Source organism: Neurospora hispaniola (genome assembly GCF_033458365.1).
Source record: "Neurospora hispaniola strain FGSC 10403 chromosome Unknown B0T23scaffold_6, whole genome shotgun sequence".
Classification (NCBI taxonomy): domain Eukaryota; kingdom Fungi; phylum Ascomycota; class Sordariomycetes; order Sordariales; family Sordariaceae; genus Neurospora; species Neurospora hispaniola.
Genome location: NW_026944411.1, coordinates 929,411 through 950,359, shown reverse-complemented (window position 1 = coordinate 950,359; position 20,949 = coordinate 929,411). Strand labels below are relative to the sequence as shown.

The following is a 20,949-nucleotide window of genomic DNA, read 5'->3' as shown; positions in this document are numbered from 1 at the left end:
GTGAAAGATCAGGGACGAGCTGGGACCGGGAGAGCGCATCCATCCGTAGACGACGACCCAGTGGAAAGGTAGTAGGTAGTTGGGCTGGCTTCCCTGGTGGTGTACGGATATACCTTTCTCTACCGCCTAAACCTCCTGTAAAAGCTCAATCCATCGTGATCCCTAAAATCCCCTCCCATCCCCCTTGTTTCACTCAGTTCCTTCACTGTCACCACTGACAAGCTGCGACATAGTGTATACTGCCTCGCTGTGGAAAAGTTGTATACGCGCTTGCTGTGTGCGATCAGCTTCTCCCTGCCCCTGGCCATCGACAGTTGAGGCTACTCTTGGTATCACCGCTACCTACCTGTACTACTTAGGAAGTACACCTGCTAGTGCTACATAGGTAGGTACCTCTAGATAGAGATAGTGCAGAGGTGGTTAGTACAACTTGAACGCTCCTTTCACCAGCAACGCTACTATCAGCCGGCCAACGCAACGTTCAAATAAAACTACCTCTACCTGCCACTTCCCTACCAGCACGGGCATCGGCCTCCACTGCCTACTACATCATCAATTGAGCCGGCCCAGCAACTTCAGTCTCAACACCGCCCACATCAGACCCTCGAACTCAATTCGCGCGCCGACATCTTGGAAACACCTCTGTTCCCCGAACACATCGAACGGCGCCGCCAGGAATACACTACACCCATTTTTAGGACGCAACCGCGATATTTGGACGATTTTTAAACCGATCCGACTCATGAACCAAGGATAGCAAGAAGCCAATGTGGAAGCGCTGATTCTCCCGCCATTCGCCAACAGCACCAGACTCTTGAAACCGTCATCCCATCTTACCTCTACACTCGACATCAGACGATATCGCTGCTTCTTCTGAGCATGTCGAACGACCCGTCAGTGCGCCGGCTGCTCCCGCAGACTTCGCAGATGGGTGCATTTACCTTTGCGCCGCCTGCTTACCAGCAACCGCCACGCGAAACTCAGAAAAGTGCGACCCCTATCAGTCTTGTCTCCTGGATAACCCCCCCTCGGTCTTATGAGGAAAATAAGAGAACGTCCGTTAACCAGTCTGCTGTTTGATTCTTAGACTATGTCTTCGTTGACGAACACAATCGCCACAAGCGGTTGAAGGGTATGTACTTTCTCAGCATCAATCAATTTTAAGCAAGCAAGAAAGCGAACATACACCCACCCGATAGTCCACCCGTGTTGTTTCCTCGTTGGAACAATCCCTTTTTTTTTATCTCACAAAGGAGGCATCAAGACACCAAACAAGACCTTGAGACTGACGGTCTTATGTAGTTATGAGAGCCTGCGAAGGATGCCGAAGAAGGAAGATCAAATGCGACGCCGCCACCACCAACACTTGGCCCTGTTCGGCGTGCATCCGTCTCAAGCTTCATTGCGTTCGGCCAAATGGATTTGATGGAGCTGCCGAACCCCAAGTTTACGAACCTCCACGTGCCCAGTTCGACTCGTCACCTGTTCCGGAGAGTTATCACCAGCAGCAACTGGCTTTGACCGACCACCAACAGCTCCTTACGCATGCTCAAGCTCCCAAAGCCACGCCGATATATCCTCCTCAAACCTCCTTCCAGGACACGGCAGCGCTGTACCATACAGTGCCGTACACGCAGCCGCAAGCTGTACCCCAGAACCTCCAGTATGCTGCCGTGCACTCTGCATATGCGACCCCGGATTCCTTTCCGACGCCCCCCTCCATGCACCAGGTACCCCAGGTGTCACAGCTACCTCAAATTTCTCAACATCCTTCTTCACCTGAGGACTTTCAATCCGAATATGCCCAGCAGGACTTGGCAGACCTTCTGGGTTCGCTCAAGGTCAACGAAGCAGGAACAGGTGAGAAGAGGCGGCTGCTATTGAGTTCGAGAGCTTTTCAGGTTTAACATGGTTCTAGCTCCGTATTTAAACAGCAAAATGCGATCGGCCGATGATGAAGAGCCCTCCGTAGAAGAGACCGAAGAGGACCAGTTTACGAAGAACCTGCCGCCTCTGACGGCGGGCAAGATTCGCATACCGCCCGCTCTGATGCCGTCGGAAGATCTGTGCCTCCACTACTTCGATCTCTACTTTACGCACACGCATCCTTATGTTCCAGTGCTGGACAAGAATCAGTTCTATCATCAGTGGCACAATAACCGGGAAGCCATTTCGCCCCTTATCCTTGAGGCCATTTTTGCGATTGCTAATCGTCTGGCTGATGACGCGGCGCAAGGCCAGCAGTGGCTTTATCTTGCAACACGTACGAGTCCCGTCCTTGCTCTATTCGCTCATTAGCTAATTTTCTGCTTCAAGGACATGCCGATTCGTTTCTTGATGTACCTCGATTGAGCACCCTTCAGGCATCACTGATCCTTCTCAAGGCGAGGGAACAGGCACCGAAGAAGGGCTACTACTACCGCTCTTGGATGAGTATTGTCCAATGTGTTACAATGGCTAAGGACCTTGGGCTGGACGAGCACTATGCGGATCACCAAGCCGGTCGATCATGTGGCTTAAGTCCTGCAGAGTGTCAGCTGAGAGACAGGATTTGGCAGACTATCTTCATCGTGGAGATCATGATTGGTACTCCCCAAGGTAAGTCAAGGATTTCTCTTCCTGGCACACGAGATACTGATATTTTGCTAGGAAAAACGGATCTTGCGGTCGAAGAAGAGACTGTCAATTTTGAAGTTCCAAGACCCTTGCCCAACGGCGACACGTCGGAGTATCATGTATCCCGAAATTTTGTTTACTTTTCTAGGGTTGTTCGCAACGTCTGCCGGATGAGCAGAGTTTATTCACGCCTCAAGAGAAACAAGGAGTGGGGTATCGACCCTGAATTCGTTCAGATTAGGCCTGCCATGGACGCATGGTTAACTGACCTACCACATGACCTTCAGCTTGATTTCCCTGTTGATGGGTCGCCTCCGTGGTTGCCCTCCTCGTTTGTCGGCAATATGCATTCGTATTATCACCTTAGCATCATTTTGTTCTACAGGCCTCAGCTGGCCCACATGACGCCAACAGGTACTGGAGGTCAATGGAAGCAGCACATGCTGGTCTCATACCGAGCCGCCAAGATGCTTTGCAGGTTACAAGAAGGCATTATCAACCAGTTTGGCATTGCCGGGTTACAGTGCATGCAGCGAGGTATCAACTTCACGCTATACGCGGTCCTCGCTTGTATCGTATTGCATTTAGTATGTTTTCGTCGCCGCTTAAGCCGCTTTCACCTAATCTTGGATCAACCCTACTAACGCTGACTTTAGGTCGCTTTGACATCACCGGATCCGGCCCTCAACGCGGAGTCGCGAGAGTACTTCACACGCCACATGCGGGTATTAGAGAAATGTATGGGTGCTTGGCCAATGCCCGATATGCAGCGGCAGATCGATTCTGTTCGGGAAGCCTTTTCCCAGGATATCAGGAAGCCGTTTGTTCTGAAGCCTAGCTTCCCCTACGGAAGCCCATCGTCAACCTCGCATCCAAGCCCACCAGGGCCGCCGTATCGATCCGATATGTCGAGGACTAGCTCCATCGACCACCAGCTCGATACGCATGTGCAACATTCTCACGTTAGTTACACCACTCATCCCCTTTCACCGCCCCTTTCGGTTGGCCCAATGGACAGCAAGAGTGACTCCCATGATTTACAGTCACTTGCAATGATGTCTTCCGGTCACGGGACACAAGCACCTTCCATGGCGCAGACAATGCCACTCACGGACGCCCCCGCGTGGAACCCGTCTCGCATCTTTGAGTAAGTCATTCGGAAGAGAAGAGATTCATTTGTGGTCCTTTCGATACTAACCGGTATCCTAGTCAATGGAATGCCCAGTTTGGCAACCCCCAGGTTCAGCATCCTTCTCAGCTCACCAACCATGCCAGTCCATTGTCTCTTCCCTCTTCTGGCGCCTCGGAAACTAGCCTCCAAGACTTGCAGGCGGCCCAGGCTCAGCTTTCTCCCGTTTCACAGCAGATGCCGCAGTACCCAACCAACCCTGTACAGACCTTCGTCACCCCTGCGATGTGGCAAGAGTCTGTGGCTAGTGTCTACGAGGGAGGCCTCAAGCGTTCATGGGGCGATTACGATGGCCATATGCCAGTCAAGCGTAACCGATAACAGCTGGACAATTTATCGCGCGGCGTAGCGCGTCACACACATGCTTGCGCCAATTCCAGCACCCACACAACCCGACCACTGTTGCACGGGACGAGAACATTGAGACTGCCAGGATTTGATAGTCTCCTGGTTAATGATATACCAGGTTACGAGCGAATCAAAACGGCATTGCATGACATATATGCTTGTGTTACACTGACAGAGTTTCAATGATGTTATGATAACGACTTTTGACCTAAGCATCAGCAGAAATGGCTTGTTCTCGTTGTTTTGTCATATCTTTTCGACAGCACGGGCAAAAAAAGAATATCTGTATCAGGTATATCTGTCGATCGGAGAAGAAAAATAAGAGGAAGAAAACTGAGTCGACGGTGGCTGGTCCACCGCGGCAGGGAACTATCAACAGGGCATCATCCGGGGAGGAAAGTATTTTGATTCTCCGTCCTCGGAAGACGAGACCGTAGGGATGGTGGGATCTTGGGTCTTGATCACCAAGCAGTGGAGGTCTTTTTCTTCTCTTATACATTCACCATTCTCCGGTGGTCGAAAATATGGATACCATTCGTCTCTTTATGGATATCTTTGGTAGCATTTGTATTATTAGTTCTATACCACGGTCAGGCGAAAGTTACATTACATATCCATCAGGAGGCTTGCAGATTTTGTGTCAATAATGGTTCGTGAGGTGGTGTTGTCAGAGTTGAGAGACTTCATTATTGTGATCAGAAATGTAAGCGCCATGTGCTAGCTGGGACGGATAGCTATGTGTTGGGCTGACGGTTAATGATCTACATGAAGCATTGGATGGGAATAATTGTATATGATGACCGTAGTATAGCGAAAACGTTTTCACTGAAAGGCCACCGTGGTTTCAATAGCACGGTCAATCCAATGTTACAATGTTATCATGTGAGCGATCGATCTTACCACAGGAGTAACCTATACCCCTATACAGCATATACACCAAACAGTGCAATCATATACGAGATACCGCATACCTAAACTCCCAAGGGAAGAAACATGTCAAGTCTATGATATCAATGAGCCCTTCGCGCCTCACCTTCCACAGATACAAGCATCATCATCTGGCCACCCCGACCAAATCACTAGTCTATTGGCAACTATTTATACACCCACAAATACACCCTGCCACTCGCTTCCACCAGTCCCTACTCCCTCCTCGGCTCTCACCCTCCCTTCACTTACCCCCCTTCCTTCTCTCCGCCTCCCTAATCGCTCTTTTCTCAATCAAACCCCGAATCTCCTCCCAAACCCTCGCCTCCTTCACTCCTCTCTTCTCCGCCGTCTTTTGGGGAACATCAGTAACATAAAACTCTTTGACCGTCTTGAACCGAGTCCAGGAGAGAATCTTTTGCCTCCATCCATGCTGTTTTCCGTCTTTCAGTTGTTGCCGTTCGAGTTGGAGTTGTTGGATTTTCCATTGTGCGGACGTCAATGGCTTGCTGCTGCTCTTGCCCTTTGCTTCTGTTATTGTAGAGCTAGCAGGGGTTTGATCAACCCGGACGAAATTCCCCTTCTTGAAGAATCCCTTCTGGGAGGAAGGAACAGGTCGTATATCCGATATGGCTACGCTGCTCACGCGGGGCTTGCCGATCAGTGACATGGTGACAAATTCGAGACGGGAAGCGGACTGTGGGGGCAGGGAGCGCGCGAAGCGGAGGAGGACGTCGGAGGATAGGCGAGCGTATGGGGGCAGCTTGGTAAGGTGGATTTGAGCGACGAAGGGGCGGGAGGAGTGGGCGAGGAAGAGGAAGGGGGTTAGACCGCAGGTGAAGACTGGGAAGTTGTCAGAAGTTTGTTCGTCAAGAATGGGAGGGATGGATGGGGGAAACAAACTGGCGACGCCGGCGAGTGGAGACCCGTTGACAATGTAAGCCGGAGCAACGAAGAGGCCGAAGGCGGAGAAGATCAGTACCGTGGTGAGTTTGAGGAGGGCGATGAAGATGATTTCTATTCGGACGAGTATATCACATTAGCACCAATGTTCATGTTCAATGAATTCGAGTAACTGGAAACACGGCCGAGTTATCTGAAGTAAACTCTCTGATGACATGACTTCTCAACCAAGACCATGGCACCTCCGCTGTATCCCTCGAGCCACACGGATCCCACCTAAGAAACCGATCCAACAAAATGAGAACCATAAATACTTACTTCCCTTGCCGGCATTGTATATAAGCAAACGCTCGGGATATTCTGCAAATCAACCAACTCCCATTATTAGCTTCAACATCTCCATCTATTTCACTGCCCACTTCGTTCCACCCCGTCCAAATGGGTGAGACAGCACAGAGAAAATCTCACCGAGATTTGGCGCCTTAAGCTGCGGGACCCCATTTGCAGCAGTCGGTCGTAGCTGAGTTTGACCCTGTGCCTGAACCTGACCCTGAGCCCGCGCTTGCGCTTGATTCCCCCCCTTCTTATTTTGCACCATTTCCGATGACGACCGAGTTAAAGTTGAAGCCAATCTGAAGCGAACAATCTGCATCATCCGCCAAGAAGAATTCCCCTTCCCACCCCGAGTGCGGGCGGCTTCTGCGATTGCTGGCGTATTCTGAGCCTGAGGTAGCGGTCCACTAGACATAGGACGAAAAAGCTGTAATTGCCATTGTGAATGTGATGGGCCCGCCCCATGATAGATTGCAACAACATTTTGGGTGGGTGTTGTTTTGACAAGTGGTATTGTCGTCATCGTGACTGGCACTGAACGTGGAAAGCACCGTGGCACGATGCCGAGAGTGACGCCGAAGGGCGGCGGCCGCCGGACAAGCATGACGGGGGATGGGGGTTGACCGGCAAAGAAGAAGAAAACGATGAGGCGAGAGGTTTACGACTCTTCCATGCGGCTAGTTGGTACTGTGACCCCAACCTAAAGCCGCCAAGCTGGAAAGCAAGAAGAAGAGGAAGAACGTTTGGTTTGGAGCTTGCGTGAGTTAAGGAAGAAGTGAGTGGTGGTGGTTACAAGTAATGTGCCTGCCAAGTATGACCATCGGAATACCTGTGGTCCGAGCTTTCATGCTTACCCGTACGCACTCGAAAGGGGTACTACGCAAAACTAGACTGTTGGTACCTTACAGTCAGTATTCTGCAGCACAAATACCGAGATGACTAGCGTTAACGTGAAGGACACAAATGTGTTTGATTGACATAATATGAACAAATAATTCTCGCTGATAGCGGGTTTGACCCCTCGTCAAGGGACAGCCTCTAGTAATAAGAAGCCTGTACCTACCGGAGAGTCCCTCTTACTACACTTGGTCCTCTCTAGACCCACCCCTTCCTTTGCTCTTTCCCCCCTTCTCAGTATGCTTCCTTGTCCATATCTCATTTTGTAATAACGAGTTGGATTCAAACTTCATAATCAACCTAGGCCTGTTCTGTTCTGTTGATACCCACACGGTCCTTCGCCTAGGCTGAACGGAAATAAAACAAAAGCCACGACTAAAGCAAATCGTACCGCTTCCCTCAACTCCCTGATAAATTCCATCACCAAATTATCTGAACCAACATTCAACGCTGCAACCCAGAGCGTACTCCTGCTGCCGAAAGGAGATGAAACGCTGAGGCCCGTCACATGAGCATCCGTCACTCACCCTATCCCTTCGTTCTCAAGGACGCCCATAATCCACAATACTACGGTGGGGCTTGTGGCTATTGTGGGGGCGGCTGCTGCTGCGACTCGACCATACCGATGCCTCCCTCTTTCCACCTCTGAAACTCGTCCTTGGCTGCCTGGACTTCCTCATGGCTCAGGCCCTTCATCCAGGAGTTATTTGTCACAAACTTCTCCTTGAGGCGTTCATCGCGCAGCTCTCTCTGGAACGCCTGCTTCTCCTCGTGGAAAACCTTGTCCTCTTCCGAGTCGAAGGTGGTGGTGTTGTAGATGAACCATTCCGAAGTGAACTTTTCGAACACCATCTTGGACGAATTGAGGCAAATCCTAATCACCAGGCCCTCGTCATATGCAAGTGGCTTGGGTTTATAATCATCTTCGGAGATACCCTCTGTCGCCGCGGCGTGGTTGCGGGAGAGGACTACCCTCTGGAGTTGCTTTTTATCTACTCCTTCCGTGGGCTCTTGACGCATGTAAGAAGAGATATAGTACTGCCATTGCTGAATGCGCTCCATCTCGTCCATGTAGAAGGTGGTGTCTTCCTTTTTCAGCCAGCGCACGGAAGCTTCCTTCTTGCCCGGATACTGATGACAGATTAGTATTTGTTACGTTCAACTTTCTCAAGATAGATACTTACCCAGCAGATGACGAACATATCGGCATCTTTGATGCACTTCTCCGCAAATTTACGAGCGCTGATCTCGTTCTGGAAGCTGGTAGTCTCCTGCTGACGACTCTCCAGGTATGCTCTAACGAGCTCCTTGGTCTTCTCGCCCTTGGCGTCTGGGTTGTTGCAGGCAAGACCAATGCGACAAAGTGTCTTGAGCAGATCTTGGATCGTGTAAATTGTCCATCCCTTGCGAAGATAGTAGTGCCGGAGCACGTCTTGATACCGGCTCTCGTCAATCTCGCCGTTGATGAAATCCTCAATCAGCTCGACGGTACGAGGCCAGAATGTCTCCGGGTTCTTGTCGTCGAAGTAGTGCAGGCCTGGGTTGACCATGCCAAGGATCTTTGCGGGCTTAACAGCAGTCTCCCGGCGGATCTCCTCAAGGACGCTGTCTTTGCTGGCCTTGACCTCCTCGAGGCGCTTGTACAGCGTCTGGAAAACAGTGAAGAACACATACATGTTCTGGTTGCAGTAGAAGTTGTACCAGGCACGAACAAAGGGTGCATCTGCCTTCAGTTCACCATCGACATCAACAAGTCCATCAGGCTTGCCATCCTTGGTATTCTCCAAGACGATGGGACCAATCGTGGGCAACCAGCGGTCATTCGAGACCTCCGGGACAGCCCGATCATCTGGCGCATCGGGCATCTCCTCCTCATTAGCAGACCCGACATCCGGTGTCGTCTCCTTGCTTCCTGTTGCTGCGCTATCTTCCTTTTGGCCCCGGCTACGACTACCATTACGGCCCGGATCAAGGACGCCGCGAAGTAGGTCGGATTTTTTACCGCGTCGCGTCCTGCCATTGGTGAGCTCAGCGGGCGCCGAGTCTTCTTCATCCTCTTCTCCAGAATCTTGGTCGATATCAGCAAGTCTTTCTTGTACCTTCTCTTCTGGAAGGTCAAAGAATGCCGGGATGAACGTTTCAAAGAACTCCAATATACGTCTCCTCTCCAGAGCGTTGTGCTGGCCACCCACATTCGCATAAATGACCATGAAACGAAGGAGGTCAAGGAGAAGATCCTGATCTTGGAACCCATACAAGAATTGGTAACGAGGTATCTTTGATTTAGTCGTTCGCAGTCGGCGTTGTTCTTCGTGCTTGGTCTTGATAACATCGACCAGATGCTTTGCGGAAAGATTGCGTTTGTCATTCGTCTTCACCTGAATGCCCATGTGGTCCAGGCTCTTGAGATGCATCGTTTCGGTTTGGCTCTGCCAAACTTTTTCCCATTCGCGCTATTTATTGGGTTAGCAGACACATAGTAACAGCGAATCATAGGTCAGGGGAATGGTCATGCGTACCTGGGTGAACCTCCACTCTTCATCTTTTTGTTTGAGACGAGCCATCACGATGGGCACAACAGCGAAAGGGTTCTTAAACATTTCGTTGGCGACTTCACAACCCTTCTCTGGCCCGTAGATCTTCTTCAATACTCGCTTGTAGATCGAAGTACTCTGCCCACCAAGACCTGCAGGCATCTTGAAGTGTGCTCGCTCCGCGGGGGTAAGCGTAAGCATTTGTTGGGCGATCGGCTCCAGGAGCTGGATGCACTTTTGGTTGGCTTCGATGTAGAAGTCGTAGTCATGTCGCTCCTCTTCGATACGATGGAGTCCCTCTTCGTAACCGTTCTTGCGATGCGCAACGAAGCCCGAATCTTCCGAAGCCCATGTCGGATGTGAGGCCCAACCATCGTTGAGTACCGAATTGCACAGCTCGTCGCGACCGCTACAAGGACGGAGACGTTCCTGTAATCCCATGATAGTTAGCGCGCCAGGAAAGAAATAGTGCTATTTTTCGGAAGAGGCACTTACCCGCCTAGGGAGAAGGCGATAGCTGGGACCGAAACCGCGGCAGTTGCTCAAAGAAACCTTGCCTGGCGGTGGTTCAGGGCGGTTCTCAACTACCTCTTCCGTGCCGGTGTGCCTTAGCATGTTCCTAAGGGTATTCAGCAATTCGGGGTTGCCACCCATGAAGTGATTTGCCTTGTAGATCAACACGTCCTTTTCGATCAGGTCAAGATTCCACAGGTTGATGAGTTTCATAAACTCGCCCATCGCAGTCCTGTTGCCGATGTGCTTCTTAACCCTCTCGAAGAATTGTACATCATCTTGGCCGGAGGTCGAAAGCGGGATCGGACCAAGCGGTTCCGGCATGACAGGAGTTAAAGTAGGTTCGATAAAGTTGCCATCACCGACGACGGGCTTGTGTGATAATTTGGCTCGCTTGTTGGTGGGTGCCGCTGGCTGAATGGTTGACCGTAAACTCGAGACGGGCGGCTGCTCGGATGCAGGAGGTGCGGTAGTGGGAACGGCCTTCTCCACACGGGCACGCTTCTTGCTCTCCTTGCTGGCGCTCGGCGGAGGCGCAAAGTTGCCGACCGGTGGCATTTTAGGCTGTTGATCACGAGCAGGAAGGCCTGGTTGAGGAGTTGGCGTCGTGACAGCCATCGCCGCGCTGTCTTCCGGGCGCTGCTGGCCGGCCGGTCGCGTTTGCGCGGCCGATTCGGGAAGAAATTGCTTAAAATCTTCGAGCAGGTCGGGCGCCGCGTGAAACAGAGTGGTCACTTGAGAGTAGACGTCTTGAATAGGTTTTTGTTCGCGCTGGTATGTTTGCAAGATTTCGAGAAATTGCTTATAGATTTCGGGTTTGTCCTGGAAACGGTTCTTGAAAAGAGTCAGTTCGAGTCCGTACTCAAGTTCCATGGCAAGTTCAGACGATCAAGTCTCCACAAGTACTTCCCAGCCCCATCCTTGCCACGAAAACCGCTCCCACTTATGTCGCTGCTGGCCAACGGGAATGCACTCACTTTGATCTTGTTAACATAGCTAATTGCATGATTAAACTCAACTGGCCCCCGTTTTTCAATGATTGCTTGATGAGCCACGCTGCCGTTTGAGTTGGGCTGGCCGGCCACCGTTGGTGTGGGCGTGTGCGCATTTCTAGGCACTGGCCCAGCATGGGTGCCAGCAGCCCCGTTCTGGCCGGCTGGGACGGATCTCTGCTGAACCGGACTGGTATTCTCGAAGGGTGCATTCTGGTTAGGTCCAGAAAATCCAGCAGGGCCATTTTGTGCAGGCACGCTATACGCCACCTCGGGGCTCTCAATGCTGTGCTGCACAGTAGATGGCGGCCAATTCCCTGGTCGTGCACTTAGGAAGGCCTGACCGGAACCTGATGTTGATTGTGCAGGTTCGAGTTGTGGCGCGCGACTTCCACCGATCGAGAACGAGGTGGAGCCTTGAGGTGTCGTAACGCGAATACTGTTCGGGTTGTTCTCCAAGCCGCACTCAATGCGGTAGCCGGGTGGCAGGAATGTATTAAAGCCCTGGATCAGGTTTGGATGGCCCGCGAATAGCTCGGAAACTCTTGTGATAACTCCAGGAGTGTTTATGCTGCTTCCGGTTAGCCTGCTTCTAGAGGAGACTGTCGAACACGGAGGGCCAACATACGTTTGGCTCTTGAAATCCTTCATGATGTCCAAGAACTTGTTGTATACATCTGGTTGCTCATGAAACTGGACCTTGACCTGATCGAGATAGCTCAAAGCGTCCTGTGTCGAGAATACCGTTAGCATTCACTGGCGATTGAATTCGCACCCTGCCGACCAACCAGATGATTTTACGTACGTTAAGAATCGGCTGTTGACCTTGGGGCATCCCACTGGGGCCAGAAGGCATGGGGTGGCCAGCGCCCATGTTGGAGCCAAAGGGCAATTGTTGCATGCCACGCACACCGTCCTGCTGTAACCCCCGACCGTTCTCCTGCTGGAGAGGACCGCCAAAGAGAGACGTCGGTCCGCCCGACCCTCCTAAAGGATTATTTGGGCCGCCGGGGCCGTGAGACATTGGGGCGAACATTTGATGTTGGGTTGTCGGCGCCGCGCCAGGCCCGCCGTGTGGAGGAGGCCGACCGGATTCATGTTGTAGTTGCGGGCCGAAAGCGGGAGCAGGTCCTGTTGGTGCGCCAATGGGCATGGAAGGAGCAGAGCCTCCGTGATTGGCAAGTAAGCCGCCGGGGCTGTGAATGGTAGTTGCAACTCTGGAGGCGACCGGTTGGTGGATGGGGATCGAGCCAGCACTGCTATGGTGAGGGGTGGTGGCGGGTTGATAGGGTTCCCGGTGCTGACGTTCGGCGTCGTCGCGGTCACGTTCTCGCTCGCGTTCGCGGGTCTGTTCGCGGTCCCTCTCTCGTCGTGCTAGTTCTTCCTGTTGAATGGCGCGATGTCTTTGCTCCTCGAGTTCGCGGTCACGGTCGCGATCAAAGGGGCCACCGCCATGCAAAGGCTGGGGCTGGGAGTTCATCGTGGTTGGACTGTTCGAAGGCTCTGGGGGATCGGCGTCAGTTGCAATGCCAACGACGCGAGATGCAAGTATTTGTTAGGGGTGATGCAGGAATGAGCTGAATGTGACCGGAGCGCTGGTGGGGGGTTTGGAGAGGAGCAAGTTTTGGTTGCGTGATGAAGTCAAAGGTGGTGAAAGGATGGCAAGGCTTAGAAGCGGGAGTGCGCTGCGGCAGGCGCTTCGTTGCTTGCCTGACATCGGCCTCACCTAGTTCGGCGAGGCGGGAGCCCTAGGAGCTCTGTCAGGGGACCAGGCAGGGCAGGGCAAAAGCTGGGCTGGAAGAACACGAAGAAGGGGGGGGGGGGAGGAGCTTGGCGCGTACAGCTGCGACAGGTGTCATAGAACCTCTCTGCGACCATCGATGGACAATGTCCTCTGGATTTCGAATGCTCAAGAGGATCCCGACTGAACTTGGATTTTGGTACGGCTGTCGACAACCAGGGCTTGGTTCAGTGGAGGATTTTAGCGACCAAGTAGATGTCGGAAATCAAACGTAGCAAGCAGTGTTGTGTCGCAAGACCGGCAACCGGGGCGCAGATCTCTTTCCGCCTTTCCAACTGATAGCGATAAGGCGGCAAAATGTCGCGAAGCCTGATTCCTGCAAATCAAAACCCAGGAAATTCACTCTTCTACTACTCCTGACCCACCAAGGCTTCTTATCGTCCGTACTCACCCCTTACGTATCTATTTTATCGCCGATGGAGCCCGAACATGACACAAGGCGCGCATTTCAAGAACCGGTGACGGGATTTGGCTGTTTGAATCGGATATCTCTTTACGAGGCCAAACGGTTGACCAAGTTCGAAGTCCATCACGCAGAAACCTCAGAAAGAAAAATCAATTTGTTTTTCAGGCTCGTGTTCTACCGCATGGACGTCGTTTGGGCCGATTTCAGCGCCGTCAACGTGCGGTGTCATCATCATTCCTGTCATATGCGGTGGGTCCTGTTCGAAGACTTGCCAACGGCTACCGCCTACCATAACCGTTAGGTAGGGTGACCAGCAGAGGCATCAGTTCTCAGACAGCCGGACTACACTAAAATCCACAAGCATTCACCCCGATACCTCGTTTTCGCGAGCTTTATTGCAAGACCGGATGTCCTCCTGTTCAATTGTTGTCCCTATTATTACTGAAAACCAAGATATTCATTGCTTGCTATGTGACCGAGTCAAGCTCATCATCCGACTTCCCACCGGTTGATGATATTCCACGGTTCAGTACCATGCCCTGATTCAGACCCGAAAGCTTCCTTCGTCCTAACCTCCGTCGTCAACTCCTTTCAGGAGGCATTCCGAACGCCATTCAAGATCCACTGTCCGATCCACGTCTCAAGGTCAGTATTTCCGCGACAAACAAACTCCGGGCAAGAAAATGCCCAGTGGGGACAATTGCAGTGGACGCAAGATAATGAACCGAGTGGACTTACCACTTCGCCATTGACGACACTGCTACCTACACTAAGAACCTCAATGTCTCCAGGTTGGATCTGCGGTGACCATAGTGTCAGTATAACCATATGAGGTCGAGGAGGCTGTGCTGTGGTTTCTTTTTTGTCCTCTTACACGTTTCACACCGTCTTTCTCCTCCCACCAGACCTCCGTATCACCGCCCACCGGCTTGATCTTCTCCCCCGCCGGCCATGGGCTGGTTGGGATCAAATGAGCCTCGACAAACCTGCGCAGGTTGCGCTGCGCTCTCCCCTGTCCATCCTCGCCTTCATATGCATTTGCGCCCAAAGCGCTGTAGTCTCTCGGGTCTTCCCATGGCTTCCGTGGAAGGCTTTCTATCGCCGAGTTGAGCGGCGCGAGGACAGTCGTATTCCTGGCCGGATCGTCTAGACGCTGCGATGGAGACTCGATGCTCCTAAGGAATCTATCATGTTTTGAAGTGTTAGCTAGTCCCCGTACGACCAGAGTCGACAGCGCTTTTTTCACTTAAAGACAAGGAATGCGACTCACCCTGCAAAAAGATTTATGCTCTTATCTCGACCCATAACATCCGAAAGCATGACAGAGCTGCCACCCCCTGCGTTCGCGGGGCCGTCTGCTTGGGGCGCTCCGGAAGGCGGCATGGCTGGGCCGAGTTCTCCGGCAGGCTTTGCGAGTGGTATTTGCGCGTGGTTGACCGACTGCGACTGTGGTTGTTGCTGGATATCAGAAGCGGTTCGATGCAGAGGATCAAAGAGTTGAGCGAAGGCGACTGCTGCAGTTGGCGCAAGGACGAGGTAAGGAGTGAACCGCATAGCTGTCACACCAATTAATACTCGAGTGCTGAGGTCTCTTCTCTATGGTACGATCCGACGGTGCTCGATCACCTGCACAGAGATGTACACTAGGCGTACGTATCGCATCCCACATTGTGGCAGAAAGCGAAACGAATAGTAGCGAGCGAGCCATTGGATTGGATGTCGGCGATGACGTACGTGCGAACTGGGGCGGGGAAGCAGTCAATCAAAAGTAAGTGATTGCGGCGCTGCCATTGTGTACTTCACATTTCATGATGTCCGCGGACTCTGAATCGAAGTTGATCAAGTATTCTAATATAATCAATTCCACAAGTGTTGGAAATGTGTTAGGTCTCGTTGACATGGCTCGGTTAGAAATTGCTTCGCCTGACATGTTTTGGGTCCACCATGAAGTTGATTTAAAGCTCATATAGGCGGGACAGTTTGCTATAACACTCATTGACATTGGGCGGTGCGCAGGCTGCATGCAACACGCAACAGGTAGAACATATACTCACTCATCAGACTACAGTTTGTTTCGTGACAGTTGGGCATTCATAAACAGCACCCAACATCGTCAACAGAGCATAGATCTACCGATCACACTGTTAGTCTTCAAACCGGAGAATATCACATGCCACAGGAAAGCACAGAGTCAACAGGACTACACCGGCGCGACGTTGCCCGACCTGGAGCCAGACATTGGACGTTTCATCATCTGACAAGCGTTGATGGCTGAACCGAGCATGGCAGCCAGGGTCATGTATCAGGGACCCGGAGATGCTGCCCTGACCGATCTCAGAGTTCGGTTCAATGTCTGCACAGGTTGCGAGATGCATTTGATCGCATCTGATGATCCTGTTTTTGGTAGTGGACACCGTTTGGAGACGAAGCATTGAGCCAACCAAAGCTTTTCAAAATGGTTCATTGGAACGGAATCTCGAGAATGCTGGGGTTTTGGTTGCGACGTTGCGCCGAATTTCACATGCCTTCAAAGAGTGGGCACCTCCAACCGTCACACACACGAGAAGCGGCAACCGCCCGCCTTCGTTGATTGGGGGGAGATGGGGAGCTATGATCTGGCTTGGGCCGCTTGGCCGGCTCGTGACTCTGTGGGGAATCCTGGGGGTTTAAAGCCCGGATGGGCGGGGGGATTAGGCCGGTTCCATTGGGGAATGAGAGAACGGGGAGAGAGCGAGGATCAACCAGGTAACCAAAGGCGATTTCTACACACTGCGGGTTGTGAACGAAGTGTACCATGTACATAGTTAGCAGCTTGGCATTTTGCCAAGATGTGTGGGTGAGTGGAAATGGAAACCCAGTGGGGGAATTCTGGACATCGTGGCATCGTGTGCATCAGCTTCGGCATACATCAGTCAAAGAAAAAAAAAGAAGCTTCTCTCCGAAAGCAATTTCACATAACTTCGGTGAAGAGCCTCGATATATCTTAACAGGAGTGAGAGTTGGCTGGAGCCTCCTGTTTTGCATCTTGAACCCCACAGTGGGTGAGAGGTCTGTACCTGTTTGCTGCGTGATGTTAGGTATGTACTTGCCTATTCCTTACAGTAGTTGTCCGCTTTGGGGTCTCTTTGTCAGCAAGCCTCGGCACATTTGCTGGACGGCAAGTTGCGCGCAGTCCACCACGTCCACTCACTTTGTCCTCGGCTAGAAACCGGCAGCGAGATCCAAAGTACACAAGCACACAAGGCCTTTGGATGTCATGATGCTGTAAGCCGTCATCTCTTGTTCTTCCTTTGTCTCAACAATGTTCTCGATCAACGGCTCCTTTGTGTCGCTTGAACTGGCAACGGATTCCAATTTGCGGTGGGGAAACAGAGCGAAAATGTTTTGACAGCTTTTCACCTTGTTTCGGATATTGTCTGGCTCACGTAGATTGCAAAGAGGAGAGGAGTAGTACCTACCTCTAGGTAACTCCTCACGTTGGAGAAAAGATGGAGATGGGATCCCCATTAGGTAGGGACAGGATCAATAATGCTGTTATGGGGCGACACTCACGCTGCCAGCTGCTCGCTGGACGTCGCCCGTGTTTGCACTGTTCCCAGTACCAGTACTAACCCCTGTCGTTTCGTTGAGAGCCCACCCACGCTCGACCTCGGCTCACGAATAAGGGTGTTAGGAATACCAACCAACACAACCCGGCCCCGGTTGTTCCATTCGTTGCTTAGCAGTAGTGTCCGTGGCTCGGAAGGTCCCAGGTCGACCGACGCTCCCTCACAACGAACCAGATAATAACCAGGCCTGCGTTCCTGTCGCTTGCAAATCTCTTCTCCTTTACCTACCTTGACCTGTATCCCTCTTTCCCTCTTTCATCCTCATTCACTTCAGGTTTGTTTGTCTTCCTGTTCCTGTGAGGTACACATCATATTCATAATGGCGCCTAGAGTTATTGTTGTTGGCGGCGGCCGTAAGTTAACATTCCCACCTGAGCACTGCGCCCTACCCCGCGCGCGGGCCACGACATCCGTCATTCGACATCTGGCGGTGTCATGTCGTTCATGGACATCTTGTTGACAATGTGTTTCTCATGCAGTGTCCGGTCTGAGTGCTGCTCACACCATCTATCTCGCCGGTGGTAACGTCGTTGTCCTCGACAAGCAGGGTTTCTTCGGCGGCAACTCGACCAAGGCCACTTCCGGCATCAACGGTGCCCTCACCAGGACACAGGTTGAGCTCGGCATCCAGGACTCCGTCAAGCAGTTCTACGATGATACCCTTAAGTCTGCCCGTGACAAGGCCAGGCCCGACCTCATCAAGGTCCTCACCTATAAGTCCGCTGCCGCCGTTGAGTGGCTTCAGGATGTCTTCAAGCTCGACCTTACTCTCGTTTCCCGTCTCGGGTAGGTGACCCCTTAATGCGGAATGCTCTGTCAAGAGTAATACGGCTAACTCTGCCTCCAGCGGCCACTCCCAGCCCCGTACTCACCGTGGGCACGATGCCAAGTTCCCCGGTATGGCCATCACCTATGCTCTCATGCAGCGCCTTGAGGAGCTTGCCGAGACCGAGCCCGAGCGCGTCCAGATCATCAAGAAGGCTCGCGTTACCAGCCTCAACAAGGAGGGCAACAAGGTCACCGGTGTCAAGTACGAGGTCAACGGCGAGACCCAGTCCCTCGATGGCCCTGTCGTCCTCGCCACTGGTGGGTACGCCGCAGATTTCACTGAGGACTCCCTTCTGAAGAAACACCGCCCCGATGTCTACGGCCTTGCCACCACCAACGGCACCCACGCCACTGGTGACGGCCAGAAGATGGTCATGGCCATTGGCGGTAATGGCATCGACATGGACAAAGTTCAGGTCCACCCCACAGGTCTCGTCGACCCCAAGGACCCCAACTCAAAGTGGAAGTTCCTTGCCGCTGAGGCCCTTCGTGGTGAGGGTGGTATCCTCCTCAATGGCGATGGCGACCGCTTCTGCGACGAGCTCGGCCACCGTGACTACGTCTCCGGCATGATCCACAAGGAGAAGGATAAGGGCAAGTACCCCGTCCGCCTTGTCCTCAACTCCAAGGCTTCCAAGACCCTTGACTTCCACACCCGCCACTACTCTGGTCGTGGTTTGATGAAGAAAATGACCGGCCAAGAGCTCGCGAAGGAGATCGGCTGCACTCCTGAGCACCTCCAGAAGACCTTCCAGACCTACAACGCCATCGCTGAGGGTAAGCAGAAGGATCCTTGGGGCAAGAAGTTCTTCCATAACTTGCCCGTCGATATCAACGACGACTTCCATGTCTCCATCATGGAGCCTGTCCTCCACTTCACCATGGGTGGTATCGAGATCAACGACAAGGCCCAGGTTCTCAACTCTGAGCAGAAGCCCTTCGAGGGTCTCTACGCCTGCGGTGAGCTTGCCGGTGGTGTTCACGGTGCCAACCGTCTCGGTGGTTCTTCCCTCCTTGGCTGCGTTGTTTACGGCCGTGTCGCCGGTGACTCTGCCAGCAACTACCTCTTCCAGGAGGCTCTCAAGGGCAACGCTGGCGCTGCCCGTCTTGGTCAGATTGCCCTCCACATCGACCCCTCGCAGCCTGGCAAGATTTCCGTCCAGTGGGGCGGTGAGTCCGGTGCTCAGGCCACTGCCAACACCGAGGCCCCTAAGAAGGACACTGCCGCCGCTGCCCCCAAAAAGGAAAATCCCAAGGCTTTCACCATCCCCGACAAGGAGTACACCATGGAGGAGGTTGCCAAGCATAACAAGAAGGAGGACCTCTGGGTTGTCGTCAAGGGTGTCGTCCTTGACCTCACCAACTGGCTTGAGGAACACCCCGGTGGTGTCCAAGCTCTTCTGAACTTCATGGGTCGTGATGCCACCGAGGAGTTCGAGATGCTCCATGACGATGAGGTCATTCCCAAGTACGCCCCTGAGCAGGTCATCGGCCGCGTCAAGGGTCAGAAGGTTACTCTCGAGGTTTGAAATGATTTTCGCGAAGTTGCCTGTCCAAGAATTGCTTATACCAGCCCTACTTGGACAGGTTCCGAGAAGGAATAACAACACCGGAGTTGAAATGGAATGCTGGGTTTTGGTTAGTCTCGGCGGTTGTGTAAAACTCAATTTGCCAGGGATATGCATCTTTATCTTCACTAGCGGTTTGGAATACATGCTGGCGCTACATGTTTGTACTTTTATGGGTAGTCTTTTTCTTTAATGTCATGATGATAGCCATGGATTTGCTTTGGAGCAGAAAGGGAGATGAATAAAGAGACAAGAAGTTCAGGCTTTACACGTTCGTTCAACTCTGTGGTTTTAAGTCCGCCGGTGTGCTGGCTTGGGCTATCTTGAAGATCACGCTGAGCGGTTACTTCTTAGACATTGTGGAGAATATACCTGCAAGGTCTAGATCAGCCCAGCTCGTTCCTGTCTCGGATCAAGGCTCGGTACGTGCCCCTAGTTCTCTCTCGTGTCTCTTTTTGGCCTAGCTGTCTAGTCGATAAGGTATTCGACAAAACAAAGAGCCTTTGGCATCTTGATCAGAGGAGTGAGGAGTATGTTGACACATACATGGAACATCCGCATTGGAGAAAGTTTACCTTTCGTTGGCTTTGATTTAGCTAAAAATACATATGTTGTAGCAAGCACCTTACGTTTCTGGCGCTCTGTGAAAAGTCTTTTAGTCCGAGACCATCCACGAGGTATGTCTTTGGCTTGAGACATTGACGTTTCTAATGTTCCGAGATCCAAGTACAAAAATGGAAACGATCGTAAATGAACAGTGAGGCAATTTGGGTCCGGATACACACAAGACTAGAGCTTTGTACAAAAACCTTGTGTCGTTGTTATAGGCTGCCTCCACTGAGTTATCACGAAGTGGGTGAAGCATGGCAAGTGTAACTAACGACTGGATAGAGGGAGCTGGTTCAATATCGGTAGTTATGTGGTTTGTATATTTTAACATGGAATGGTTTTGGTTCTCTTTTAAGTTAAGGCAATCGTTTAGAGTTGAGATGTCAAAGCATTGAGATGAGGAACAAAAGGCTCCCTTAGAGAACGAATTTGCTACGACAGCGATGTGTATAGATGAAGAGTCCAGATATTGAAGCGAGGTTTGATAAGATGTTGTTGGTTAACTAGTTATCAGTCGGCTATGGTCTTCCTCATATGAAAATGAAGACCTCAAGCCAGGAGGAACCAGTAACTCCATGACAACAGTGACGGCGTGTGCGATATTTTTTTCTGCTTGCAAGCGAGTCCAGGAATTCTTGCTGTAGTATGTGCCTCGCTCAAGTGTACGCATCTGGTAGAATATTTACAGGATATGTGCTTTCCATCCATGTCCAAGTATAGCATACTGTCTTCCCACTCACGCCGCTCGTGGCTAAGGATGAGTAATCAACACACAACGTTTTTCCCTTGAGTATTCTGTAATAAGCTGTAAATAATCACGCGTGGCCCGTAAATCACACTTGATTATTCTGTGGTCAGCCAATAGTTTGTCTCGGTA

The 20,949-nt window shown here is 51.9% G+C and overlaps 5 protein-coding genes across 5 annotated transcripts; 2 read left to right on the top strand and 3 right to left on the bottom strand.

Annotated features, from left to right (window-relative positions):
* Positions 1–879: 879 nt before the first annotated feature.
* B0T23DRAFT_320775 (uncharacterized protein) lies at positions 880–4,126 on the top strand (the record flags this gene model as incomplete). The annotated part of the gene is made up of 8 exons (XM_062835190.1): positions 880–988; positions 1,088–1,132; positions 1,303–1,860; positions 1,919–2,263; positions 2,317–2,598; positions 2,650–3,203; positions 3,273–3,763; positions 3,826–4,126. 8 exons carry the CDS (start codon positions 880–882, stop codon positions 4,124–4,126), a joined length of 2,685 nt encoding a protein of 894 aa, XP_062690602.1.
* A 970-nt stretch (positions 4,127–5,096) lies between these two features.
* Positions 5,097–7,086, bottom strand: B0T23DRAFT_384161 (uncharacterized protein). The gene is made up of 4 exons (XM_062837454.1): positions 6,452–7,086; positions 6,302–6,343; positions 5,984–6,097; positions 5,097–5,923 (listed from the first exon to the last, which is right to left on the bottom strand). Exons 1-4 carry the CDS (start codon positions 6,918–6,920, stop codon positions 5,325–5,327), a joined length of 1,224 nt encoding a protein of 407 aa, XP_062690601.1. The 5' UTR covers positions 6,921–7,086; the 3' UTR covers positions 5,097–5,324.
* Positions 7,087–7,798: 712 nt separating this feature from the next.
* On the bottom strand, positions 7,799–12,732 carry B0T23DRAFT_397477 (uncharacterized protein; the record flags this gene model as incomplete). The annotated part of the gene is made up of 7 exons (XM_062838299.1): positions 7,799–8,344; positions 8,398–9,666; positions 9,733–10,176; positions 10,243–11,094; positions 11,238–11,823; positions 11,881–11,981; positions 12,058–12,732. 7 exons carry the CDS (start codon positions 12,730–12,732, stop codon positions 7,799–7,801), a joined length of 4,473 nt encoding a protein of 1,490 aa, XP_062690600.1.
* An 889-nt stretch (positions 12,733–13,621) lies between these two features.
* On the bottom strand, positions 13,622–15,507 carry B0T23DRAFT_384151 (uncharacterized protein). Its single transcript, XM_062837453.1, has 5 exons — positions 15,194–15,507; positions 14,730–15,015; positions 14,334–14,643; positions 14,198–14,257; positions 13,622–14,083 (listed from the first exon to the last, which is right to left on the bottom strand). Exons 2-5 carry the CDS (start codon positions 15,011–15,013, stop codon positions 14,051–14,053), a joined length of 687 nt encoding a protein of 228 aa, XP_062690599.1. The 5' UTR covers positions 15,014–15,015; positions 15,194–15,507; the 3' UTR covers positions 13,622–14,050.
* Positions 15,508–17,236: 1,729 nt separating this feature from the next.
* B0T23DRAFT_187404 (FAD binding domain-containing protein) lies at positions 17,237–19,637 on the top strand. The gene is made up of 3 exons (XM_062833165.1): positions 17,237–17,420; positions 17,547–17,853; positions 17,915–19,637. Exons 1-3 carry the CDS (start codon positions 17,387–17,389, stop codon positions 19,422–19,424), a joined length of 1,851 nt encoding a protein of 616 aa, XP_062690598.1. The 5' UTR covers positions 17,237–17,386; the 3' UTR covers positions 19,425–19,637.
* Positions 19,638–20,949: the final 1,312 nt, after the last annotated feature.

Coding starts and splice junctions, on each gene's coding strand:
- B0T23DRAFT_384151 (XM_062837453.1), bottom strand. CDS start 15,013: ATGCGGTTCACTCCTTACCTCGTCCTTGCGCCAACTGCAGCAGTCGCC. Junction 14,644..14,729: donor AGCATAAATCTTTTTGCAGG/GTGAGTCGCATT, acceptor AAAACATGATAG/ATTCCTTAGGAGCATCGAGT. Junction 14,084..14,197: donor GTGTCGTCAATGGCGAAGTG/GTAAGTCCACTC, acceptor TGGATCGGACAG/TGGATCTTGAATGGCGTTCG.
- B0T23DRAFT_187404 (XM_062833165.1), top strand. CDS start 17,387: ATGGCGCCTAGAGTTATTGTTGTTGGCGGCGGCC. Junction 17,421..17,546: donor TATTGTTGTTGGCGGCGGCC/GTAAGTTAACAT, acceptor TTTCTCATGCAG/TGTCCGGTCTGAGTGCTGCT. Junction 17,854..17,914: donor ACTCTCGTTTCCCGTCTCGG/GTAGGTGACCCC, acceptor CTCTGCCTCCAG/CGGCCACTCCCAGCCCCGTA.
- B0T23DRAFT_384161 (XM_062837454.1), bottom strand. CDS start 6,920: ATGCTTGTCCGGCGGCCGCCGCCCTTCGGCGTCACTCTCGGCATCGTG. Junction 6,098..6,301: donor ATACAATGCCGGCAAGGGAA/GTAAGTATTTAT, acceptor TCGTCCGAATAG/AAATCATCTTCATCGCCCTC. Junction 5,924..5,983: donor TCCACTCGCCGGCGTCGCCA/GTTTGTTTCCCC, acceptor ACAACTTCCCAG/TCTTCACCTGCGGTCTAACC.